Raw genomic sequence first — 25,095 nt, forward strand, 5'->3', positions numbered from 1 at the left:
AGCATACAGGGGCACTTGGGTAGCTCATTTGGTTAAGTATCTGCCTTTGGCTCAGGTTATGATCCCAGGGTCCTGGAATCAAGGCCCAAATCGGGCTCCCTCCTCTGTGGGGAGTCTGCTTCTTCCTCTCCATCTGCCCCTTGCCCTGCTTGTGGTCTCTCTCTCAAATAAATTATAAAGTCTTTAAAAAAAAAAAAAAAAAAGCATACAAAGTGGGGCACCTGGCTGGTTCAGTCAAAAGAACATTGATTCTTGATCTCGGGGTTATGAGTTCAAGCCCCACACTGGGCACAGAGATTACTTAAATAAATCAATAAGTAAACATTTTTTAAAAGCATACAAAGTAAGGGTAATTATTATCCCCATGTAACAAATGAAGAAAGTACACAGTGGTTAAAAAAATGTGTCCCACAAAATGACATAATCCCAAAAGCTTCAAGACTTTGATTTTTACCACAGAGGAAATCCACTACAAATTCACCAGAATGGTTAAAATGAAAATGACTGACAGTTGGTGAAGATGAGCACCTGGAAATCCTACCTTGTTTCTAATGGCAGTGTGACTGGTATAACATGCTTAAAAATAATTTGGGAATATCTGAAATTAAACATGTGCACACCTGGGGCACCTGGGTGACTCAGTCAGTTAAATGTCTGGCTCTAGATTTCAGCTCAGGTCATGATCTCAGGGTTGTGAGATCAAGCCCTGCATCAGGCTCCACACTGGGCACAGAGCCTGGTTAAGATTCTCTCTCTCTCTCCCTCTGCCCCTCCGCACCTGGATCCCTCTCTTTAAAAAATAAATAAATAAATAAACATGTGCACACCCTATAATGCAGCAATTCTACTCATAAAAAATATATTTAGGGGGTGCCTGGGTGGCTCAGTGGGTTAAAGCCTCTGCCTTAGCTCAGATCATGATCCCGGGGTCCTGGGATCGAGCCCCACATCAGGCTCTCTGCTCAGCAGGGAGCCTGCTTCCCCCTCTCGTTGCCTGCCTCTCTATCTACTTGTGATCTCTGTCTGTCAAATAAATAAATAAAATCTTTAAAAAATACATATATATAGATATGTATATATTTAGGGCACCTATGTGGCTCTGTCAGTTAAGCATCTGATTCTTGATATCAACTCAGGTCTTGATCTCAGGGTCATGAGTTCAACCCTGTGTTGGGCTCCAAAAGAAAAAAAAAGAAAAAATATATACGTAATGGGTACAAAGAGACATTTACGAGAATGTTCATAGCAGCATACTCATCATAGCCAAATCCTGGAAACAATCCAAATGTCTCCCAGTAATAGAATTATGTGTATTCATTCAATGGAATATAGAGCAAAAATACCAATCACAAAGGAATACCTAATGTGTTGTCTCTCTTATATAAAGTCCAGAAAAGGAAGAAAACTAAACTATAAGATTAGCAGTTAGTATATGGCTATCTTCGGAAAAGGAAAAGTCTTGGGAGTTGTACAAGTGTAGATTTATACAAGCAATGTTTTGTTGTTGTTTTAAAACAGGTAATAGTATGTCAATGCACTGAGCCACATATTTACATTTTGTGTGCTCTTCTATATGACTGTTATATTTCAAAGTAAATATAGTTTTAAAAATCTTGTAAATAACTTTTTTCTTTATATCAGTGTTCCTGATATTACCAGAGTACCAGATGCCCATGATCCCAAAATGCAAAACAAACAAAAAAGTCAACTTGGAAAGTGGACAGAATAAAAACTCTGATTTAAATCTCTTCTAAGTCCTTTGACAAATACACATATTAAATTTGTTATAACTAAAACAGATTGGCTTCAAAAGACTATTAATCAATCATGTTGCTGTGGATTATGTCTTTTTTTTCCTTTGGGGACAGATGGGGACAGACAGTAACAGTTAACACACGAGAAGACAAACTGGAGAGCCACGTCCAGATTTTATCAACTTTCCTCTAAGATTTCCTCTAAGAATGTTCCTTCAAAAAGTTACACACAGGGGTGCCTGGGTGGCTCAGTGGGTTAAGCCTCTGCCTTCGGCTCAGGTCACGATCTCAGGGACCTGCGATCGAGCCCAGCATCAGGCTCCCTGCTCAGGCAGCCTGCTTCCCCCTCTCTCTCTGCCTGCCTCTCTGCCTACCTGTGATCTCTCTCTGTCAAATAAATAAATAAAATCTTAAAAAAACCAAAAAAAGTTACACACATAAAATCCACATAGATTATAATTATTCAATTTTAGTTCCCCAAAGCTTGCAGTTATCACCATCTGTAAGAGAAACATCTTGGTTTCAAACTGGAAACTGATTGTTTTCCTTTTATCAGTGTCAGATGACATTTACAAAAGACAGAAGATAGTGATACCTCTTTAGAATTAGGAGAGCATAACCATAGTTGGCACTCTTTTTCCAGCTCTTTAGAAGAGCTAATCTATGACCCGCATTTTGTTCCCAAGCTAAAGGATGTAAAACAGCAATTCTACTTTCAATAAATCTGTACTTTACCCTTAAAGTAAAAGCCTGGTGAAAAGATTCTTTTATATTGTTGTGAAAAATAGTTTATATAAGCAAGTGCCCTAGCAAATAAGACATTACTATGTCATTTAACATTATACACACTAAGCCCAGATTTCAAAATACACAGCTGACTTCATTTCTAAATTAGTAAAGGATACTGAAAATGTCCATAGTCGATAAGAATAAGGCCTGGATACAGTAATATGCATAATACATTAGCAATCTGTAAAGAAAAATATTGTGAAAAAGGAAAGTAATGTTACTCAAATCAAACAGGATAAAACTGCTGTTTGATTTAACACAGCAAATTTCCCCTCTCACCTTCTATTTATCAAAATATTCCTTTTTACAAACAATTCTCTAAATACTAAAGTTTTCATGGAGTTGACACAGAATATGTCAGTAAAAAGGAAAAAAAAAAATCACTAAAAGGTACTTGCCAGAGAAAGCACTTTTAGATATACAGATCAAAGAAGTTAATCTAATGATTGACCAGTATAAAATGACCCAAAGGAATATCGGTTAAATGGGAATAAGAGAATATACAATGACTTATCAAAATGCCTTCCCATTTAGTCATTCTCATAAACCAATTCAAAATTCATTTACCAGTAAAGCCATAATAAATTCAGCATGCTGTGTAATTCAGCAGTACATAACTTCTTAAATGCAATGCATCTTATTACTAGAGTAGAACATTAAAATTATTAGTCTAAGGCAAGTTGATGTTTTCTAAATGAAAATTAATTGACAAAAGAATCACTGCTCTACAATAGCCTATTGCCCAAAGCATGGCTTCTATATGCTCTATACTTTAATAGTTAAGTCAATAAAATATTTCAGAGATGACACTTCAGGTTGCTTTAAAACTTACCTTTTTCTTGGTTGAGATTTCTTTTAAACAACAACAGTATAAAACCACTGCAGGTATATAAATCAGCAAATCAGCAATTAACACTGAAAAAACAAGTAAATCATTTTAAACATGAGTCTATTAGGATTTACAATAACCTATTAAGTGCCGTCCTCCCCGCTCCAACCTCGAGTGGGAATTCAGTTAACACAAGGCTCTCACCCACTCTGGACAAGACCTTTACACCTAGCCCTTTCCGTTCAGTCCCTTCACCTATGCCTAATTGCAATTGCTATGGTGCTACAATTATGATTAAGAGTCTCTTAATTTTCTCTAACAAATTCACACATTAAATCAATTAGATGTATCCAAAACTAATTCCCTCTTTGCTCTGAGACTTAAAAATTAAATATACTCAAAGAAAAGGAAAACAGCATTTTTTGCCAGCATCTGTAAATCCCAAATTATCTGGTATGAAATGTGGCAAATCACGTATGAATTCTTTTTAAATGTTAATATTTATAAAAACTTCATAAATTTGCTAATTAATGCATATAAAGAGCTTGACAGACCCAGGCAAGGAGGAAACTGAAAAAAAGTTTAAAATAAAAAAATACAATTTGTAATTTGGAATGTTCAGTCCTTTTAGAACAAAGAATATCAAATGCATTAAGTTCTTCAACAGTACACCATAGCTATCCAAAGAGCCTATTTTTTTTCTTGTTCCACACTAACTGTAGTGTCCAGAATAAGGTAAATGACAGTAAACTGTCAGTTTTAGATGCACGCAATCTTTTTTAGCTCTAGATGCCACATTTAAGATGACAATGACAAAATGGAATATATTCAAAGGAGTACAACCGGAGGCCTCAAGCCATAATCACATTCAACAAGCTGGTCAATCTAAGAAATAGTTAATGTATCTAAGAATATTTAAGCTGGAGAAGAGGTGACTTCATATGTCTGTAGGGATCAGACTTCTACGTAGCCCAAGGAAACAGAACCTAAAGTGATGAGTGGAGGTATAAGGTAAGAAGGAAATGTTTAGGGGTGCATGGGTGGCTCAGTCAGTTGGGTGACTGACTCTTGGTTTCCAGCTGGGTCGTGGTCTCAGGGTCATGAGATCAAGCCCTATGTTGGGCTCCATGCTGGGCATGGAGTCTGCATGGGATTCTTTCTCCCTCTCTTTTTGCCCCTCCCACTCATGCGCACTCTCTTTCAAAATAAATAAATCTTTAAAAAAGAAAAAAAAAATGAAAGAAATGTTTAATGACTAGGGCTCTCTGAAAATAGAACAGACTGTTTCTAAAGGTTGTGAGTTCCCTGCAGATACAGGTATTGGTTCAGAAGTTAAATAATCTTCCAGTGAGTATGCAGTTCAGAAAGGATTAACACACTGAGAAGGAAAGGAGAGTGGTATGGCAGAAGGAATGACAGGAAGATGATCTCTTGGGCCTGGGGATTCCATGACTGGATGAATGATAAAGAGAACAAATTCTGAGTAAATTTAGACTAATTAAGGAAAAGGTGGAGAGGAGCATTAAAATCGAAGTCATGCAAAGCTTTTTAAAAAATCGGGGGCAGGGGCAGACCTGGGTGGCTCAGTTGGTTGAGTGTCTACCTTTGGCTCAAGTCATGATCCTGGGGTCTAGAGACTGAGCCACACATTGGACTCCCTGCTCAGGGGGGAGTCTGTTTTTCCCTCTGCCCCTTACCCCACTCTCCTGCTCTCTCTCACTCTCTCAAATAAATAAATAAAATCTTAAAAAAAAAGGAGAAAGTCCAACTCTTGATTTCAGCTCAGGTCATGATATCAGGGTCCTGAGATGGAGCCCTGCATCAGGCTCCACGATCAGCGGGGAGTTGGCTTGAGATTCTCTCTCCCTCTCCCTCTGCTTCTCCCCCTGCTCACACTTTTCTCTCTGAAACAAATAAATAAATCTTCAAAAAAATTAAGAAATCAGGGAGCACCGGGCTGGCTCAGTCAGAGGAGCACACAATTCTTGATCTCAGGGTGGTTGAGTTTGAGCCCCACATTAGGTATAGAGATTACTTAAATAAGTAAACTTGAAACAAAGTTTTTAAAGAAATCTAATCATTTTACTTTCAAAATCTTAGACCACACAATAGATGTTCAATAAACATCTGTTGAATGGATTATTTAATTTAGCAAAAATGCACAGCAATACAATGTATCGGTTACAACCAGAAGGTTAACTTTAAGAAAAACGCGAAAGGGATGTGGAATTAAGATATTAAAGCAGTAGCTAAACAACTAAAACTTCAATATATGGCTATCTGACCTCAGGTAAACTATTAGCATCACTCAACTGTGCCTCCACCTCCTCAGATTAAAGTAAGGATAATAATAGTATTTACCTCATTTGGGTGTTGAAAGAATTGAGATAATAGGAAGGGAAAGTACACAGAAATAATCCTTTCTATTCTTTTATCTTTAGCTTACATAAACATTTGGTCATGTATTATACATATATATGTATACATATAGTCATACAATATTAAAAGTCAGTAAGAACAATAACAGGACTTTTTATCAGTTTGCCCAAAATTTTTTTAAAAATCAAAATTTGATTTAGAAAATCAACACCTTGTTGCTCTTTTACCTGTGGTGCGCATAAAAAGCTTATGTGCCTGACTTTCATATCCACGTGATGAATGGAGAGCAATCCAGTCTGGATTAATGAACTTGGCGCTGAAAATCAAAGCATATATACATATACAGTATTACTTGTCATTTTTAGCAATAACGACACTGAGGACATATTAATTTATCTCAAGAAGTGGCCATTGCTCTTACAAAGTGAGAGAGTCAAGGCTTAAGCTTTATTTTTTTTATTTCATCATGTGAAACTGACTGAAGCTATAAAACAGGGTCTACCTCACTCACCTTCCAACAAAACCATGTAACAGGTCATGAAAAGCCTTACCTTCACAATTCTTTCAGTGTGAAAACAATCTGATGTGTCACATTTCATTTCATTCATTCATTCATTTATTTATTTGATTTATCCTTTGGTTACTACTAAAGGATCACATTTATAATCTCAGTTATAACAGCTGGAAATAATAAATAGCTACTAATTACAAATCCTTGCATAAAACTGAACATACTGCTAAAGATAACTTTTCAACCATATTACATTACTCTGAACACTGCAAAGTATAACTGATAATCATTAACTTTAGAACTTATTTTTAAGCCAGGAAGCTAATTTTTACAAAATATGGTCTATTCCAGAAAAAAAGCTTTGCTATACACACTAACCATATTAGATATATTTGTCAGTGTCCATGTATAATTCGTAGAATCTTATCTTCAAAACAAAGATAGATTTTTACATTTCTTTCTAGCTTGTCCTCCAAAGAAATTATGGAAATGTTCAAACTTTGATGGTTAACTTACTTACAACCCAACTGCAAAGGTATAGGGCTTTATTTATTTATTTTTTTTTAAAGATTTTATTTATCTATTTGACAGAAGGAATGAGGGAGCACAACCAGGGGAAGAAGCAGGCAGAGGGAGGGAGCCCGATGCAAGACTCGATCCCAGGACCCTGGCATCATAACCTGAGCTAAAGGCAGGCACCCCAGGTATAATGCTTTATAAACCACAATGCAAAAGTAGCTACGAACAATCTGTTCTCTCTATTAGCCAAGCCAGATTACACTGTTCCTAACTAAACCTGCTAAGGGCATAAATATGTAATTAAAGAAAAAAACTGGGGTATCTGAGTGGCTCAGTTGGTTAGGCAACCAACTCCTGATTTCGGCTCACCTTAGGATTTCAGGGTCATGGGGCTGAGTCCCATATCAGGCTCCAGCTGAGACTGGAGCCTGCTTAGGAATCTCTCTCCCTCTTCCTCTGTCCCTCCCCTCACTTGCACACCCTCTCTCTCTCTCAAAAATTTTTAAAAAAAAGTAAGAAAGACTTACACATATGCACATAAAAGACTATGATAGGCCGTAAGAGGTGGATAATCCAATCCCCAATACTGTAAATTGTTATCACTACTGTTAAAATACCTGGGGGAAAAAAAGCAATATTCCATTAATCAATATTCAAGAAATGGACTTAAAATTTAATAACTAATAAAATTAAAATGAAAAAATATGTTATGCAAGGTCAAAACAGTTCATCCAAACTTTTGTCTACGCCCTTCACTTAAAATTTTTTGTGAAATCACAATTAAAAGTTTTTGAGTAGAGCAAGTAAATAATTTATTGTCTATACCAAGACACTCTTGAGAGTAAAAGAGGAAGTTATTAATAATTAAGCCATAACAATAAATGTAAACCAAGATTGTTCCAAAGAAACCGGAACTTACTGTCTCTCTATTAATAGAGTAAATTGATGACTAACATGTATACAACAAAAAAAAATATGCAAAAAAGACAAGTCACTTCTAATAATCTAACAAATTAAAGAAACAATATAAAAATCACAATTTAAGAAAGTAAAAATATCAGTAACAAAGAACATACACAGATTTGATTTATAGAAAGAGAAATACCTAATGGAACAGGTAGAGGTGGTTTTTTTTTTTTTTTTTAGGATTTTTAAGTAATCTCTATACCCAACATGGGGCTCAAACTCACAACCCCAAGATCAAGAGTCACATCTTCTACCCACTGAGAGAGCTAGGCACCCCAGAACAGGCAGACTTTCAGTAAGACTTTCAAAACAATTTAACCAACTTATGAGAGCTTACTATATGCAAGATTCTGTGAACTGGGAAGACAACTGGGTCTAACATCTATAAATTAAGACTCCTGCAGTTGGCTAGAATGGGAAGGCGTGGTATACAACAACGACTGAAGAAATGAAAACTAAGCTTACAGAAACATATTCCTTAATTATATCCCTTATAACTAAGATGCTTCTTCTATCCAACTTACTTTCTCAGTCCTAAGAATAATTTACAGTAATGGAGACCAAACTATATAACCCACAAATAATCAGTGTTCATAACCTGATTCAAATGGGTCACGATTTTTTGGTGTCACAATCTCTTTATTTGGGACTAAATTTTTTTCTTTTAAATTGACATTCAATCTCATTAAATAAACTATTGTTCATCTTCAGAAGGTCTGCTTTGCTTAGTCATATAAATTGTAGGTTTGTATGGAAGGAATAGGGGGTAATAAAATGATCAAGGCATGCTATACAGCCAAGAGATTGGTCTATTACAGTATGTACCATCTGGTGGCAATTGTCCACTCCAGGAACAACATCCATGTGAACCACCCTACATCCTATATCTGGCTGGAACGTGAAGCCAGGAGACAGTCAATCCAAGAATCCCCAGGTTAGCTGGAGCCCCTTTTGATAGCCTGAATCTGGGAAACTGGGCCAGGCCAAGAGCCAAGACCAGGGGACTCAATTCTCTGGTGCCCTCTGAAGACAGGCACCAATTGTGTTATTTCCAAATTCACCTTATTACCAGGCACAAGGGCATAAAGTTTTATTGCATCAACCTTACAGAGCTGTTGAAGGACTGGGTTAAATACATAAAGCTGTTAAATCGTTGCCGAACACACGGCAAATACACAACAGTAGTTCTAATTGCCTATTAGCCACAAAACTACTAGAATGGATCTAGCAATGGAAAACCACTTTGACCAATATAATTTCATTCGGTTTTCTGTTTCTTATAAGACAAAAGCTATTTTGGGGCACCTGGGTGGCTCAGTGGGGTAAGCCTCTGCCTTGGGCTCAGGTCATGATCTCAAGGTCCTGGGATCAAGCCCCACCTCGGTTTCTCTGCTCAGCAGGGAGCCTGCTTCCCCCACCCACTCTCTGCCTTCCTCTCTGCCTACTTGTGATCTCTTTCTCTGTCAAATAAATAAAATCTTTAAAAAAAATAAAAATAAATTAAAAAATAAAAAAAAGACAAAAGCTATTTTTTGTTTACTTTAACCTTTAGCTACTCTGGAGATAAGTAAAAGAGGCACTGACAGCAAAGATATATACTAACAGTAAAGTCACTAGTTGAATTGGGAAGAAAGAATAGCAGGGCTAACAACCCTCAGGGAAAAAGTAGCTTTAAAATGTTTCACATAGGGTGCCTGGGTGGCTCAGTCAGTTAAGTGTCTGCCTTCGGCTCAGACCATGATCCGGGGGTCCTGGTATGCAGCCCCATGTCAGGCTCCCTGCTCAGCAAGGAGTCTGGTTCTTCCCCTCCCTCTACCCTTATCCCTGCTCTCTCTCTCTTGCATTCCTCTCTCTCTCAAATAAATAAATAAAATATTTTAAAAATAAATAAAATGTTTCAAGTAAAGCTGCAAAATCTACCGGTAGAATCAAAGCAACTAGTGAATTCTCCTGCTTTATGTATTTTGAATATATCTGACAAATTGTATAAATGCTATCAATATGCTAAAATGTATTTTCCCAACATATTCCCATGTAATCTCAGCAGATGTTTTGTCAGAAAAAATCTAGCTGCCGTATGAATTATGAAATTACACTCAAGAGTGTTGTCATTAACTTCAAGATATAATTTTTTCTAATACACAACCCACAGTCATGGGTATTTTTGTTTTTAAAAAATATATTTTAGTGCGCCTGGGTGGCTTAGTGGGTTAAGCCTCTGCTTTCGGCTCAGGTCACGGTCTCAGGGTCCTAGGATCGAGCCCCGCATTGGGCTCCCTGCTCAGCAGGGAGCCTGCTTCCCCTCCTCTCTCTCTCTGCCTGCCTCTCTGCCTACTTGTGATCTCTGTCAAATCTTATTAAAAAAATATTTTAAAGTGATATAGTTTCAAACTCACAGAAGAGTTTTAACAATAGTTCAAAGAACTTCTGTACAACAAAATGTAAATTTTTTAAAAGAAAAAGGACACAAGAAAAGTTTACATACACATACACAAACACACGAAAAATTACTAAAACATAGAATACTGTTATAGAGACAGACTTTAAGGTCATCACCATGAACCCCATCTCCTGTTGTTCATACCCCTGAGCATGTACAATCCCCGCCCCTTGAGCGTGGGCACGACCTATGACTTGCTTGTAACCAAGAGACTATGGCAAAGGTGACAGAAGTCACTCTTGAACTTATGTTTTACGTGTATGTACGATTCCGTCTTGTTAGCAAGTGTGCTAGGGAGACTCCTTCCACTGACTTTGAAGAGGCAAGCTGTCATGTTTTAGTAAGTGACCATACTGAAGAAGCCACATGGCAAAAAACTGCAGGTAAACTCAGGAGCTGAGAGTAGCTTCTAACAAGAAAATGAAGCCCCAAGTCTTATAGATGCAAGAAAATTCATCCTGCCAACAGCCAGGGGTACCTTGTAAATGGTTGCTTCCGCAATTGAACCTCTGAGAAGACTAGAGCCCCAGCTAACAACTGGATCGCATGCAGCCTTCTGAGGCCCTGAGCAGACTATCCAGCTAAGCCATGCCTAGACTTTTGACCTAAAAAATATCTGTGTGATAAAAAATACGTGTTTAGGGATGCCTGGGAGGCTCAGTCGCTTAAGTGTCTGCCTTTGGCTCAGGTCATGATCCCAGGGTTCTGGAATCGATTCCCCTAACGAGCTCCTTGCTCAGCAGGGAGGCTGCTTCTCCCTCCACCCCTCCCCCTGCTTACGCACGCTCTTTCTCTCTCTCTTTCCCTGATAAATAAACAAATAAAATCTCCAAAAAAAGAAGAAACACATGTTTAAGTAATTACCATTTGTGTTCATTTGTTAACACAGCACAGAAAATACACAGTAGTCTTCCCTTATCCACAGTTCACTCTTTTAGTTACCAGTGGTCAACAGCAGTCTGCAAGCAGGTTGTCCTGATGTATCCTCAGGAGTCAGTAGCTTAATACTGTATCACAACGCCTATGTCATTCACCTCACTTCATCTCATCACATAGACATGTTATCATCTCACATCATCACAAGAAGAAAAGTGAGTACAAACCAACAAGGTATTTTGAGAGATAGAAACACATTCATGAAACTTCTATTATACTACATTGTTATAAATATTCTATTTTAGTACTAGTTATTGTTATTTATCTTTTACTCTGCTTATTTATTAATTAAATATTATCATTGGTACAAACGTATAGGAAAAAACATAGCCTATAGGGTTTGGTGTTATCCATAGTTTCAGGAATCCCCTGAGAGTATTGGAGCTTATGCCCCATGGGTAATGGGGGACTATTTTAACTTTATTTAAAAATCACAAGAATTATCATAAAAAAGATCAGCAACCCAACAAAAACATGGAAAAAAGATATGAATATGCAAATTTGAAAAGAAATATGTTGGTCGGGAAATATATTAAAAGATGTTCAATGTCACAAGTACTCAAGGAAATGGAAATTTTAAAAGTCTGGTGTTATTAAGTATTGATAAATGTATGTGGAAAGATATTCCGGTATTGGTATCCATTAAAGCTACTTCAGAGATTCCACTACTAAGAATGTACCTAGAAAAAACATGTACACAGGGACAATATACTTTATTTAATCATTCCCCTACGAAGAGACATTTTAGAGTATTTCAGGTTTCTCATAACTATAAACAATGCTGAAATAAACAGCCATGCCCACCAATTCTCTTGATTTATAAAACTCTGATTTCATTCAGAAAGCAACAAGCCCAGGGCAGGTGGACTCTTCCTCTAACCCTAGGTATAAACCATGCCTGCACTGAGCCAACCATTTCTTTTTAAATAATGATTGCTTTAAATGTGGGAAAGATTTTGCTCCTTGACAACAAGAAAGGTAGAAAAAAGGTATTCCTATTATTTTTGCCTTGAACATGGTTGTGTAAAGTTACAGTGCTTGTAGCCTCAGTGGTCACCTACTGACCATGGAATGAGTATACTTGGGATGAAAAGCCAAAATGCCAAGAAGAAAGAATGGCAGAGAGAAAGGAATGGAAAAGACTGAGTCCTGGATTGTTATTACTGAGCCATTTAACCAGCATTCCAATGACCTACTTCTTGAGATAACTGAATTAGTTTATTGCTTAAGCTACTATTACTCAAGTTTTCTATTACTTGATGCCAAAGTGCTCCTGATTGTACACATAAGGAATTTTCATTATAAAATATATCATAAGATTAAAGAAACAAGTTCTATTTTCCTTCTTATAATAATACACAATGAATAAATAATAGAAGTTTTCTTTTAATTTAGAATTATCAAAACTAAAATAACATGACCAATCCTGATACCATATTTTAAACAACTATGTCACTTGGAGAGAGTTTTGACTAATTATACTACAGCTTACTCTCTAGGTAAAAAGAGAAAGACTTCACTCTTCAAAAACTGAAGTAAAATAAATCAAGAAATCACACCATTCAAACATGAATCTGAAACAGATCAGTTTCTCTTAGAATTGCCAGGTGTACATTTTTGGCTTTTCTAGTCTATCTACTCATAAAGAGAAAATTTCTGACATTTATTATACTAAATCGTATTTCTTAGATTTCTTATGAACTTTGTGAAGTATTCCACGATCGACTAATGATAAATCATAGTTCTTTATACCATATGTCTCCGTTTCTGAGCCTACCATTCAGGATTCTCATGCTACACACTGCTTAATAAAGATTTCAACACTATAAAATTTACCACCACAATTACCTCAGACATTTCATAATATTTAAGACTCACAGACCATAGTTAAAACTGAATCACATAATTACATCTGAGGTATACATTTCTAGTTTTTAACAAAGAAAAAGAATGAAAATGTATACATATTGTCAACTCTTGATTATCTGGGCCAAAGTAGGAGACATCTGGTACAAAAAACTGAAAAATGAGATACATATATTAGAATAACCCACCCTCCATATTGAATTGAGATTATATTCTCATTCCTAGAATCAATGTTTTCTCCACTAACATCAAGCCAAATGCTGCAATTTATCACTTTCTCTAATTTTTCAATACTAAATATCACAGTTACTTTTGTATCAAAATCTTTGTTGAGAAGTACTTACCAGAGAATAGCCAAAAATACAATTATCTTTTCCATGTAACTTTTACAAAGGAACAAAAAAAGAGTTACAAAACTCAAAAGCAATGAGCTGGTTTCCCTCAGCAAATATTACCTTATTCTATCAATCAAACAAGAGAAAAACACAATTAAGAATGTACTAATAATTGGAACAATAATACTGATCGGTTAAATCACTATATGAATCGCCTTCTTAGCACAGTGGGCAATGCGTCAGTCTCATAAATCACTGCATGAGGATATGAAAGATGCTCAAAATAGTACAATAAAGAATAGTGCCAAATATTTATCTGGTCGCTATTTTAAGTGCTCTCTGACTAGGGTTCAGCCTACCAACCTATTAATAGGGAGTTTAACATAAAGTTTGTGCATGAAACTCTCTCATAAATGAAATAGAGATAAGCAGTGACCAAAAACAAAAAATCCTAAACTGTTTATGGAACCACAAAAGATCCCAAATAGTCAAAGCAATCTTGAGAAAGGACAAGACTGGAGGTATCACACTCCCTGATTTCAAGCTATCAAAGCTATAACAATCAAAACAGTATGGTACTTGCATGAAGCTGACACAAAGATCAACGGAACAGAATAGAAACCCCAGAAATAAACCTATGGATGTATGGTCAATTAATCTATGACAAAGGATGTAAGAATATACAATGAGGAAATGACAATCTCTTCAATAAATGGTGTTGGGAAAACTGGACAGCTACATGCAAAAGAATGAAACTGGACCACTATCCTACACCATACACAAAAATCCAAAATGTGTTAAAACCTTGAATGTAAGACCTGACACCTCAACACCACTAGAAGAAAACATAAGCAGTAAGTTCTTTGGCATGGATCTTAGTACTGTATTTTTCGCCCAGTCCCCTAAGGCAAGGACAATAGAAGCTAAAATAAACAAACAGGATTACATCAAACTAAAAGCTTTTGCACAATGAAGGAAATTAACAACAAAACAAAAAGGCAACCAACTGAACAGGAGAAGGTATTTGTAAATCATATATCCAATAAGTGATTAATATCCAAAATATATAAAGAACTTATACAACTTATATCAAAAAACAAACAACCCAATTAAAAAATGGACAGAAGACATAAAAAGCCACTTTTCCAAAGACACACAGATGACCAACAGGCACATGAAAAGATGCTCAACATCACTAGTAATCAGAAAGATGCAAATCAAAACACAATGAGATATCATCTCATCACACTGCTCATACTGGCTAACATCAAAAAGATAAGAAACAATAAGTTCTGGTAAGGACATGGAGAAAAGGGAATCCATCAACTGCTGGGAATATAACTTGGTGCAGCCACTGTGGAAAATAGCATTAAGGTTCCTCAAAAAATTAAAAATAGAACTAGCATAAAATCCTAGTTCTAGGTATTTATCCAAACAAAAAGGAAACACCAATTTGAAGAGATGTATGCATCCCTAAGTTCATTATAGTATTATTTACAATAGCCAAGCTATTGAACCAACCTAAGTATCCATTGCTAGAAAAATGGATAAAGATGTGGTATACAAGTAACTCTTGAACAACACAGAAGTTAGGGGCCTTGACCCAACACAGTTGGAAATCTATGTATAACTTCTGACACCCCAAAACTTAATTACTAGTAGTCTGTTGACTGGAAGCCCTACCAATAACATAAGCAGTTGATTAACATATACTTTGCATATTTTATGTATTATATATTATATTCTTCCAATAAAATAAGTTAGAGAAAAGAAAATGCTATTAAAATCATACGGATGGGAAAACAGATTGATAGTACTGTACTATATTTATTTTAAAAATCCACATATAAGTAGACCTCTGTAGTTCATTCAAACCTGTGTAGTTTAAGGGTCAACTAAATAGGGTGCCTGGCTGGCTCAGTTGGTAGAGCAACCAACTCCTGGTCTAAGGGTTCTGAGTTCAAGCCCCATGTTGGGTGTAAAGATCACTTTAAATAAATAAAACTTTAAAAAAGGGGGGGGGTCAACTGAATATATACAATGGAATATTACTCAGCTACAAAAAAACACAAATTCTTGCCATTTGCAAAAACATGGAGGGTATTATGCTGAGTGAAATAAGTCAGAGAAAGACAAATACTGTGTGATTTCACAGTATGGAATCTTGATAACCCATGAACAAAACAAAACAAAAACAGATTCATATAAACAGGAAACAAACTATTGGTTATCAGAGTGGGAAGGGGTTGTGGGGTAGACAAAATAGGTGAAGGGGATTCAGAGGTACAAACTACTTATAAAATAAGTAAATCAAAAAAACAAAATAAGTAAATCATGGGGATATATCTACAACACAGGCAATATGGTTAATAATATTCTAGTAGGTTTGTATGGTGACAGATGGTGACTAGACTTATCATGGGAATCATTTCATAAAGTATAAAAATATTAAACCATTATGATATATATGCAAAACTAATGGGATTTTTTATGTCAATTATATTTCAATTTAAAAATAATAATAAATGTATTTTAACTTTGGGGAAAAAAAGATATTATATAATTTCCTCACATAAAATTCCATGAAATGGTTCTTTTGGATTCTAATGACTCCAATAATTTATCAACATACAGAAAAAAAAAAGCAGTGACTAAAGCAATCAACAGAACAATGCAAACAGTTTATACAGCCAGTCTCTAATAAAATAATCTATTAAGCATCCAATAAGTCAACATATGTCATCAATTGTTACCAGAATATGTTCAATAAAAATGACACAGGCACAAATTTCTGTAAAGATATAACCACATCTAATACATTTCCTGAAAGCTCGTTTTGTTGCAGACACTGGTCTAAGCGCTTTACATGTATCATTTTTTTCAATCCTTGCAATAATCCAGTGAAATATGTACTCTATCATTTCCACTCTACAAGTGATAAAACCATGGCAGAGAAAGTTAAATAATTTCACCAAAGGTCACACAGCTAGTAAATAGTAGAGACAGGATTTGAACTCAGGTGGTTCAACTTGAGCACCAACATTCCTTACCACTAAGCTACTGCTGGTTCATATCTCATTCAATTCCTAATAAAGAAACTTTGCAAAACCACCAGAAAAAATACTATTAGCCCAGGATGGTTCTTCAGTTTATGTCCAAAGGAGCCTCTAAGGCATATAGTGTTCTATCCTCAAAGTTCTTAGCATATTCCAGCTGCTGAGTACATGGGTAACTTTTAGGAAAATAAAATTTCAAAGATGAGCCTATAATATGAAAGGTAATCCAAGAAAATGAGGATGCTGAAGATGAATAACATATTTTCCTTTGAATTTTCTTTTTTTTTTTTTTTTTTTTTTTTTTTTTTTTAAAGATTTTATTTATTTATTTGTCAGAGAGAGTGAGCACAGGCAGACAGAGAGGCAGGCAGAGGCAGAGGGAGAAGCAGGCTCCCTGCTGAGCAAGGAGCCCGATGTGGGACTCGATCCCAGGACGCTGGGATCATGACCTGAGCCGAAGGCAGCCGCTTAACCAACTGAGCCACCCAGGCGTCCCTCCTTTGAATTTTCTTAAATAATTTGCATTAACTATGATAAATAATAAAATCAAGTTAAAATGATCCATACCATTGTTTGACTGGTAAATTAAAAGTAATTTCTTGCCAATGTCTCTGAGCTTCATAATCACCAAACATAGGGGGTTTTCCAGCACCTAGATGAAAGGTAAAAAGAGCCAGACAATAATATACTTTAATATATCAATGATATTTATTTCCTTACAAAAATTTTATAAATCATAGAAAGGCAGTATAGGTTAAAGCAACGTAGGTTAAAAAAAAAGAACACAGACATTACCAAAACAGCAGAGATAAGGTATGAATCCTAGCACTCCTAGTACAATGAGTGACTGTGTGACCTTGGACGAATTACTTAATCTCCCTAAGCCTTGGCACATTGAAACGGGATCTACCTACAGGCCCCTGGGTAGGTCAGTTGGTTAAGTGTCTGCCGTCAGCTCAGGTCATGATCCCAGGGTCCTGGAACTGGGCCCTGCTTTGGGCTCCTTGCTCAGCGGGAAGCCTGCTTCTCCCCTGCCTGTTGGTCCCCCTGCTTGTGCTTGTTCTCACCCTCTCTCTGTAAAATAAGTAAACTCTTTTAAAAAATAAATAAATAAAAGCTACTGTTAAAATTAATTAGTTAATTATACTAATTATAAAATGTCCAAGTTTATTTTTACTTCATGAGAAAGACTATCAATTATACTGTCTAGTAAGTATCGAGTACAATAATAATAATGAGTATCTATGTTTTACAAGGGGCTTTTGCAAACTAAATATAAATAACTGAAGGTCAAGTATAGAACCAAAGCCAGACTACATGTCCCAAAGAAATCTGTTAGGGGCACCTGGGAGGCTCAGTGGGTTAAGCCTCTGCCTTTGGCTCAGGTCATGATCTCAGGGTCCTGGGATCGAGCCCCACAGCGGGCTCTCTGCTCAGCAGGGAGCCTGCTTTCCCCACTCTCTATGCCTGTCTCTGCCTACTTGTGATCTCTCTCTCTCTCTCTCTCAAATAAGTAAAATTAAAAAAGAAAAACAAAACAAAACAAAGAGATCGGTTAGGTCAGGCTTTACTGTCAAATGACTGATATAAAGAATATTGGTTTACAGCCTTTTTTTTAAATTTCAAAATTGCTAATTCAGGATAACAAATCTTTAATAACTAATAATTGATAGCCCCTACTATGTCCCAGATATAGCAATGAAATAAGTATTATCCCTACTCTACAGCTGAAAAAACAGGCAGTTTACCCATGCACCAAGTAGCAGGGTCTTGATTTGAACCCAAGCAAACTGGCTCCATAATGCATGCTTTTAACTCCTACTTTATATTGCTCACAACTTGGTTAAGTAGCTTATTAACCTTAAGTCATGTTAAATGATATAAAGGTAATTCCATTTAGTAAATAGCAAACATCTACTATTTAACTAGCAGGTAACTACAAAATTGTGAGAAGCCCAGACACATACAGTTTTTAAATCAGCAACTGAAAATCACACTCAAATGTACTCAATAATCTATTTGTTATTAATTAATGCCACCTTGGAGAATGATATATTACCACTGACTCAAATCCAACCCAGATTTTCTCCAGCTTTGGAACACTACATTAAATAGGGGCTTTTTGCATATAATGACTATATTATAACAATATTCTTTAATGACTAGCATCTTCACCCAAGGAGATACCCCACTGTTGAGATGATCATGTGAAAAGCATATTAACATCTCCAAAACATATATAGAGTGACTATCACAAGCAATTACCCATAGTACACAGACACAGGTATATACACATATATACATACACACACCTGTCCCTCTCTCAAAAAATACCATATCTTTTCCACTTTTGCTGACTATTCTAATACAATGCCCATTAGTGGTTCTTGCCCAAAACATCTTTAAGTTATTGTCAGAGACTTTAAAATTCCAAGCCTCTGTTCATGCTGCTTACTCCCTATTCGTACATCCCTTTCATCAACTCATATCCAATCTTTAAGAATCACCTGAATTCCAAATTCTCCATGAAACCTTCCTTATAAATTAAAAGCACATTGTTTGTTGATTTTTTTTTTTTTTTTTTAAATTTGAGAGAGAGAAAGCATGAGCAGGGAGAGGGACAAAGAGAGAGGGAGAAGAAGGCTTCCCTCTGAACATAAAGTTCAGCACGGGGCTTGATCCCAAGACACTGTGATTATGATGGGAGCCAAAATCAGATGCTTAATTAACTGAGTCACCCAGACACCTCCTGATTATTTACTTCTCATAATACTTATATTTTTAGTATCATACATTTTGTCACATGACTATACTATTTCCTAACTGCTACCCAAGTAAGAATTTTAGTTTCCATGAACAAGAGAACATGATTTTCCAGAGTTCAAAGGAAACATATTACTATGTACATACTTTCATTAAAAACTAAATTAACTGAACAGGAGAGGGAGAATAACCTGTATTTTTTTTTTAAAGGAAAAATACATCCCCAATAAACTGCAATTTTACACGACAGGACTGTGTGTTTCTTTTTTAAGGAATACAACCATTGTCTATGGCTTCTTTTGTGGAAGGAGGAGTTGATTTCTATTTTTTGTTTGTTTAGTTTTTATTTGTTTGTTTAGTTCCACTGGGATAATAAAAGTCAGAGAGGATCTTAGGTAATTTTCTACACTTGAAAAAGATCCAACTATCTAGGTTTTTTGAAATTGCTCTAGACGTGTGGTCAATGTAGAAGAATTTATTACCATTCTCTAACAAATAGAAGAATGGATAATGACTCTCTTTAGGGTTGAGAAACAAGTTTCTATCCAGAGTCTGACCTACTTCAATAAATCCAGCTGACACTGGCTATGAAATTAGTACTTAAGTTTTTAAAACTGCTAAAGTGCCCTTAAAGCAACCCAGAAGGACAACCCAACTGTACCTATGGGAGCTTCACCTGGGAAGGACAAAAAGGATTTGTTTCACAGTGATTAATTCTACAAATTCATTTACATAAAATTCAGAATTACATAAAGAAAACACATTAATGTATATTTACGGAGTTTCAATTTTGTCTTGTTCTCAGGGAAATGGGCTTAAGCAGCACTTAAATGTTCATTTTATCAACCACTGAACTATGCAGAATTATGCTATTATTTAAAAAATAAGTACTTTCTTCGATAACAATACATCCTAACTGTCTTTACATTTAAATTTTAAACATTCTAAGAAAAGAAAATTTGGCGAAAATTTTCCAGAACGAAATCCCCCTTCTATATGTTTTTGGTGAGTAAGAAGAAACATTATAAACAGCAATGGGTAACTTGAGAGAAACTAACCAATAAAATAAACATTTCTTTCTTTTTTTTTTTTTTAAGACTTACTTATTTATTTGACATAAAGAGAGAGAGACAGAGGGAGAGCACATGAGTGAGGGAAGGGGTAGAGGGAGAGGGAGAGGGAGAGAATTTTCAAGCAGACTCCCCACTGAGTATGGAGCTTGATCCCATGACCCTGAGATCATGACCTAAGCCAAAACCAAGAGTCGAATGCCTAACCAACTGAGCCATCCAGGTACCCCAAAACTGATTAATTAAACAGAATACAGTCATATTTTAACAAGGATTGATATGTTAGAAAAAAAAAAAAAGATTCTCTGTGGGCTAATCCCTCCTACACAGCCAATACAACTTTGGGAAAAAGAATACTAGAATAGGGGCGCCTGGGTGGCTCAGTGGGTTAAACCTCTGCCTTCGGCTCAGGTCATGATCCCAGAGTCCTGGGATCGAGCCCCGCGTCCTGGGATCGAGCCCCACATCAGGCTCTCTGCTCAGCAGGTAGCCTGCTTCCCCCTCCCTCTCTCTGCCTGCCTCTCTGCCTACTTGTGATCTCTCTCTCTCTGTCAAATAAATAAATAAAATGTTAAAAAAAAAATAAAAAAAATAAAAAAGTAACAAGCAGAAGTGCCTGCATTGCTCAGTCAGTTAAGTGTCTGCCTTTGGGTCTGGTCATGATCCCAAGGTCCTGGGATCAAGGCCCAGGTCCCCAGGTAATGCTCCCTGCTCAGCAAGAAATTTGCTTCTCCCTTCCTCTGCTCCTGCTAGCAAGCCCACACTCTCTCTCTCTCTCCCCCAACCTCTCAAATAAATAAAATCTTTTTTTAATTAAATAAATAAAAGTAACAAGCAATATTTATTCAATATTTTTAGGTCTATGAAAATCAATTATATAAGTAGCACTTAAGTAAGGGGTATAATGTAAACATTGTAAGGCATATACATTTTAGGAAAATTTAAATTACAATACACATAAGTAGTTTGCCTAAATAATATATGCATTTCCAAAGAATAATGGATTAACACGAAACAAGCTAACCTGAGTTTCCTCACCTGAGTGCTTCTTAATTAAAATCTTAAAACACGATAAATGAAAAGCAAACTAAAATAAGCATGTTAAAAAGAAATTATGATAACAAAAAAAGTATTTTTTTAAAGATTTTATTTATTTATTTGACAGAGATCACACGTAGGCAGAGAGGCAGGCACAGAGAGAAAGGGGGAAGCAGGCTCCCTGCTGAGCAGAGTCCCATGTGGAGCTCAATCCCAGGACCCCGGGATCATGACCTGAGCCGAAGGCAGAGGCTTAACCCACTGAGCCACCCAGGGGCCCCCCAAAAAAGTATTTTAATTAAGAGAAAAAAATCTCAGCACAATCACAGATCTAATACTCAATTCTTTAACTCTCCCAGCACCCTACGATATAGACGGTTTTTAGACAAGTGCTAAAGACGTTGTATTTTTTATGATGGGGTTAAGAACTCTAACAGAATCACAGTTTTTCTTAGTGCTTAGCACTTTATTCTTCTCATCTGAAAAATGACTAAAACATATAATAACACCTGTAAAAGATGTATACGAATATTCTACTACTATACAATAAGAATACTTTTTCTATAATCCAAAACTAATCTTGTTACGTTGACTTTCTTATGGGACAATCCAAAGTGAAGTTTAAAATAAGCAGGAGTCCTGTTTTCCAGATAAAGTAAGTAACTAAATAAACTCAGACTTTAGGAGAGAAATGTTAGAATATATAACGTAAACCACAAGGATAGAAAAGTATTATATATGCTTGTCCCCTCTATTCAGTTCCCATTAAGCATTTGGTTACATATGCTAGTAATACTGAAGTAGTGTGATTTCTTAAATTCTATTATTCTACTCTATACCTTTAGTTCTTTTCTACTTCACCTCAACATGGAAAGTTCAAAGAAAATAATATATCTGTCAAAATTAGAACTAAAGGAAAATTGTAAGAACACATGATCAGGAATAAAATAGTGCTGAAGGAAGAAAAGGAGAGGACCATTCAATAGACCAGTTATAGGCTGAAAGCAAAGATAACGTAAATTACATATTTTAACTTTTTTTTTTAACATTTTATTTATTCGACAGAGAAAGAGAGCACAAGTAGGCAGAGCAGCAGGCAGAGAGGGAGAAGCAGGTTCCCCACTGAACAGGGAACCCGATATGGGGCTCAAGCCCAGCACCCTGGGATCATGACATGAGTCCAAGGCAGACACTTAACTGACTGAGCCACCCAGTTAAAAGTTAACTTTTAAAAAAATATATTGTATTTATTTATTTGAGAGAGAGAGAGAGCGCGTGCGCACAAGTAGGGGGGAAAGGGTTGAGAGGGAGCAGCAGACTCCCCACCAAGCAGGGAGCCTGATGTGGGGCTGGACCCCAGAACCTGGGATCATGACCTGAGCCGAAGGCAGAGGCATAATCCGCTGAGCCACCCAGGCGTCCCTAAAAGTTAACTTTTAACAGGTCTTTTCTTCCTGACCTCCTTAACCCATTCCTGTTACCAAACTAATGCCTTCCTTCAATTCACAAACTTCCAAGAATCGCTATGTCCTCTTAACTCCTCTAAATGGGAATTACCCCATTTAGTCCTCAATTCATTACAGTCTGATAATTAAAAGGCTCACAATGGCCTCCTTAGAAATCTTTTGTCTATTCTTAATTTTCACCCTCCTTAGCAGTCTAGAACTTGCCACTATAGGCCAGTCCTTATTTTTTTTTTTTTTAAGATTTATTTATTTGACAGACGGAAATCACAAGTAGGCAGAGAGGCAGGCAGAGAGAGAGGAGGAAGCAGGCTCCCTGCTGAGCAGAGAGCCCGATGTGGGGCTCGATCCCAGGACCCTGGGATCAGGCCCTGAGCTGAAGACAGAGGCTTTAACCCACTGAGCCACCCAGGCACCCCGGCCAGTCCTTATTTCTTAAATTTCTCTAATTTTCTGGCTCTAATCCTCCCTCCTCATGGTTTCTTCTCAGCCTCCTTTAATCATTTCCCTTCTCTGTAAAGTGATCAGTGGTTCAATCTGTTTTCTTCTTGCAGTATAAATGCCCCCAACCCTGTGGCTTTAACCATTACCTGTATCACCATTTTATAAAGATCAGAGTAACCTGTGGAGCTTTTAAAAAAATAGATGAGGCCAGTTTCCAGCAACATGGCAGACTTAAAAGGCCAGAAAAACACCTCCAATGTTGGGGGGGGGGGGGCGGGAAACCGGGACAGGTAATGGCTAAATTAGCATCAAAACAAGAGAATTCCTTAGAAGCCAAAAATAACAAAAGAAGTTTAAGATCCAGACAAATAAGCATTTGTCCTGAGGTTACCCAATGACTTTTTGTGGCCTATGGCCTGGCTGTCAAAGTTCTATACAATGAATAAAGAGGTATAGCCTAGAATTTGAACAGATAAAAACTTCAGTGTTGGAGAACCATTTACTAAGATACAAAGTAACAACGTCTTTGGGGAAATGGTGAAGACAATATTTATCTCTGCCTTGGCTCCTGGTAGTACAGGAAAAAAAGAAAAGTCTCCTGAAAATTCCTAACATTATTCTGCATTCACCCAGTGTGGGGCCTGAATTCACATCAAGAATTACAGCCAAAGAAACCTTAAGATGAGAATTTAGTTTGACTTTTAATAGTGCCCAAAGTGCCCAGCAAGAGGCAACCTAAATCCTCTGTGGAGAAATACACAGTAAACTTGGTCCTCAAAAATTTCTCACAGGTAAAAGTTCCAAGTAACTTGAGCTCACAATTTTTAAGGACCATGAACTTAAAAAAACTCTACTCTATGAGGTAGAGTCCATAGAACCAACAAACCAGGAAATCAAACTGCAGGTATTAGTATTCTCTGAAAGGGAATTTATAAAATAAGTATGGCTAATACGTTTAAAGATATAAAAGATAACGCTGAGAATATATTGAAGGAATAAGAGACAATCAGAAATGAAGAAGATTTGAAAGGAAACAAATAGAAGTTTGGGAAATAAAAAAATACAGTAACTAAAATTGTAAAAATTCAATGACCAGTTAAAAAAAACATATTAGGGATGCCTGGGTGGCTCAGTCGGTTTAGCTGCTGCCTTTGGTTTAGCTGCTGCCTTCGGCTCAGGTCATGATCCCAGGGTCCTGGGATTGAGTCCCACATGGGGCTCCTTGCTCAGCAGGGAGCCTGCTTCTCTTGGCCTCTGCCTGCCACTCTGTCTGCTTGTGCGTGCTCTCTCTCTCTCTCTCTCTGACAAATAAATAAAATATTTTTTTAAAAATAAAAAAAAACAAATTAAACACAACCATAAAGAAAAGTAACAAAAAGGAAGATAGATCTGGTGATTATTTTTTTAAAAAGCAGTATGAAGAAACTGAGATGGAAAATATATGAGATTATGAGACACAGAAGATAGGATGAAAGGAACCAACTTACATCTAATAAGAGTTACACAAGGAAAGCAAAAATGAGGGAGATACAATATTTGAAGAGAGAACTGAAAATATAAACTCAATGAGATGAAGAGATTATTGTCTATTTTATTTTCTGCTATATCACCTGCCTTTGGCATGAGTACCCTACACATATGTGGTGAATTAATAAAAGACCAAAGATCTAACATATATCTAAACAGAGTTTTACAAAGAGGAAACAGAATGAGAGGAGACTAGCTGAACAGTTTCAAGAACAGACAGAAGGTTACCATTCATTAGAGTCAGAAATCCCAGGAAATCCTGAGGATAAATTTTTTAATACTCACACTTTGATACATCACAGTAATACTGCAGCAAGAGAGAAAAGACAAATTACCTACAAAGAAATAACAACTGAAAAGACAGCTGATGGTCTGCACATAGCAACAGAAACTAAAAGACAATGAAATGA

General features: G+C 36.5%; 1 protein-coding gene across 2 annotated transcripts in view; it reads right to left on the minus strand.

Annotated features, from left to right (window-relative positions):
- The window catches only part of ALG6 (ALG6 alpha-1,3-glucosyltransferase), a 66,427-nt gene that overhangs the window by 25,098 nt on the left and 16,234 nt on the right, over nt 1-25,095 (minus strand). For both annotated transcript variants that reach the window (XM_080800651.1, XM_080800652.1), the window contains exons 3-7: nt 16,948-17,032; nt 7,309-7,398; nt 5,979-6,067; nt 3,376-3,458; nt 2,660-2,724 (exon numbers count right to left, since the gene is read on the minus strand). In XM_080800651.1, coding sequence (XP_080656777.1) covers nt 2,660-2,724; nt 3,376-3,458; nt 5,979-6,067; nt 7,309-7,398; nt 16,948-17,032 — 412 coding nt within the window. The remainder of the gene's footprint in view (nt 1-2,659; nt 2,725-3,375; nt 3,459-5,978; nt 6,068-7,308; nt 7,399-16,947; nt 17,033-25,095) is intronic.

This window comes from Martes martes, assembly GCF_963455335.1.
Source record: "Martes martes genome assembly, chromosome: 4".
In the NCBI taxonomy this organism is placed as follows: Eukaryota; Metazoa; Chordata; class Mammalia; order Carnivora; family Mustelidae; genus Martes; species Martes martes.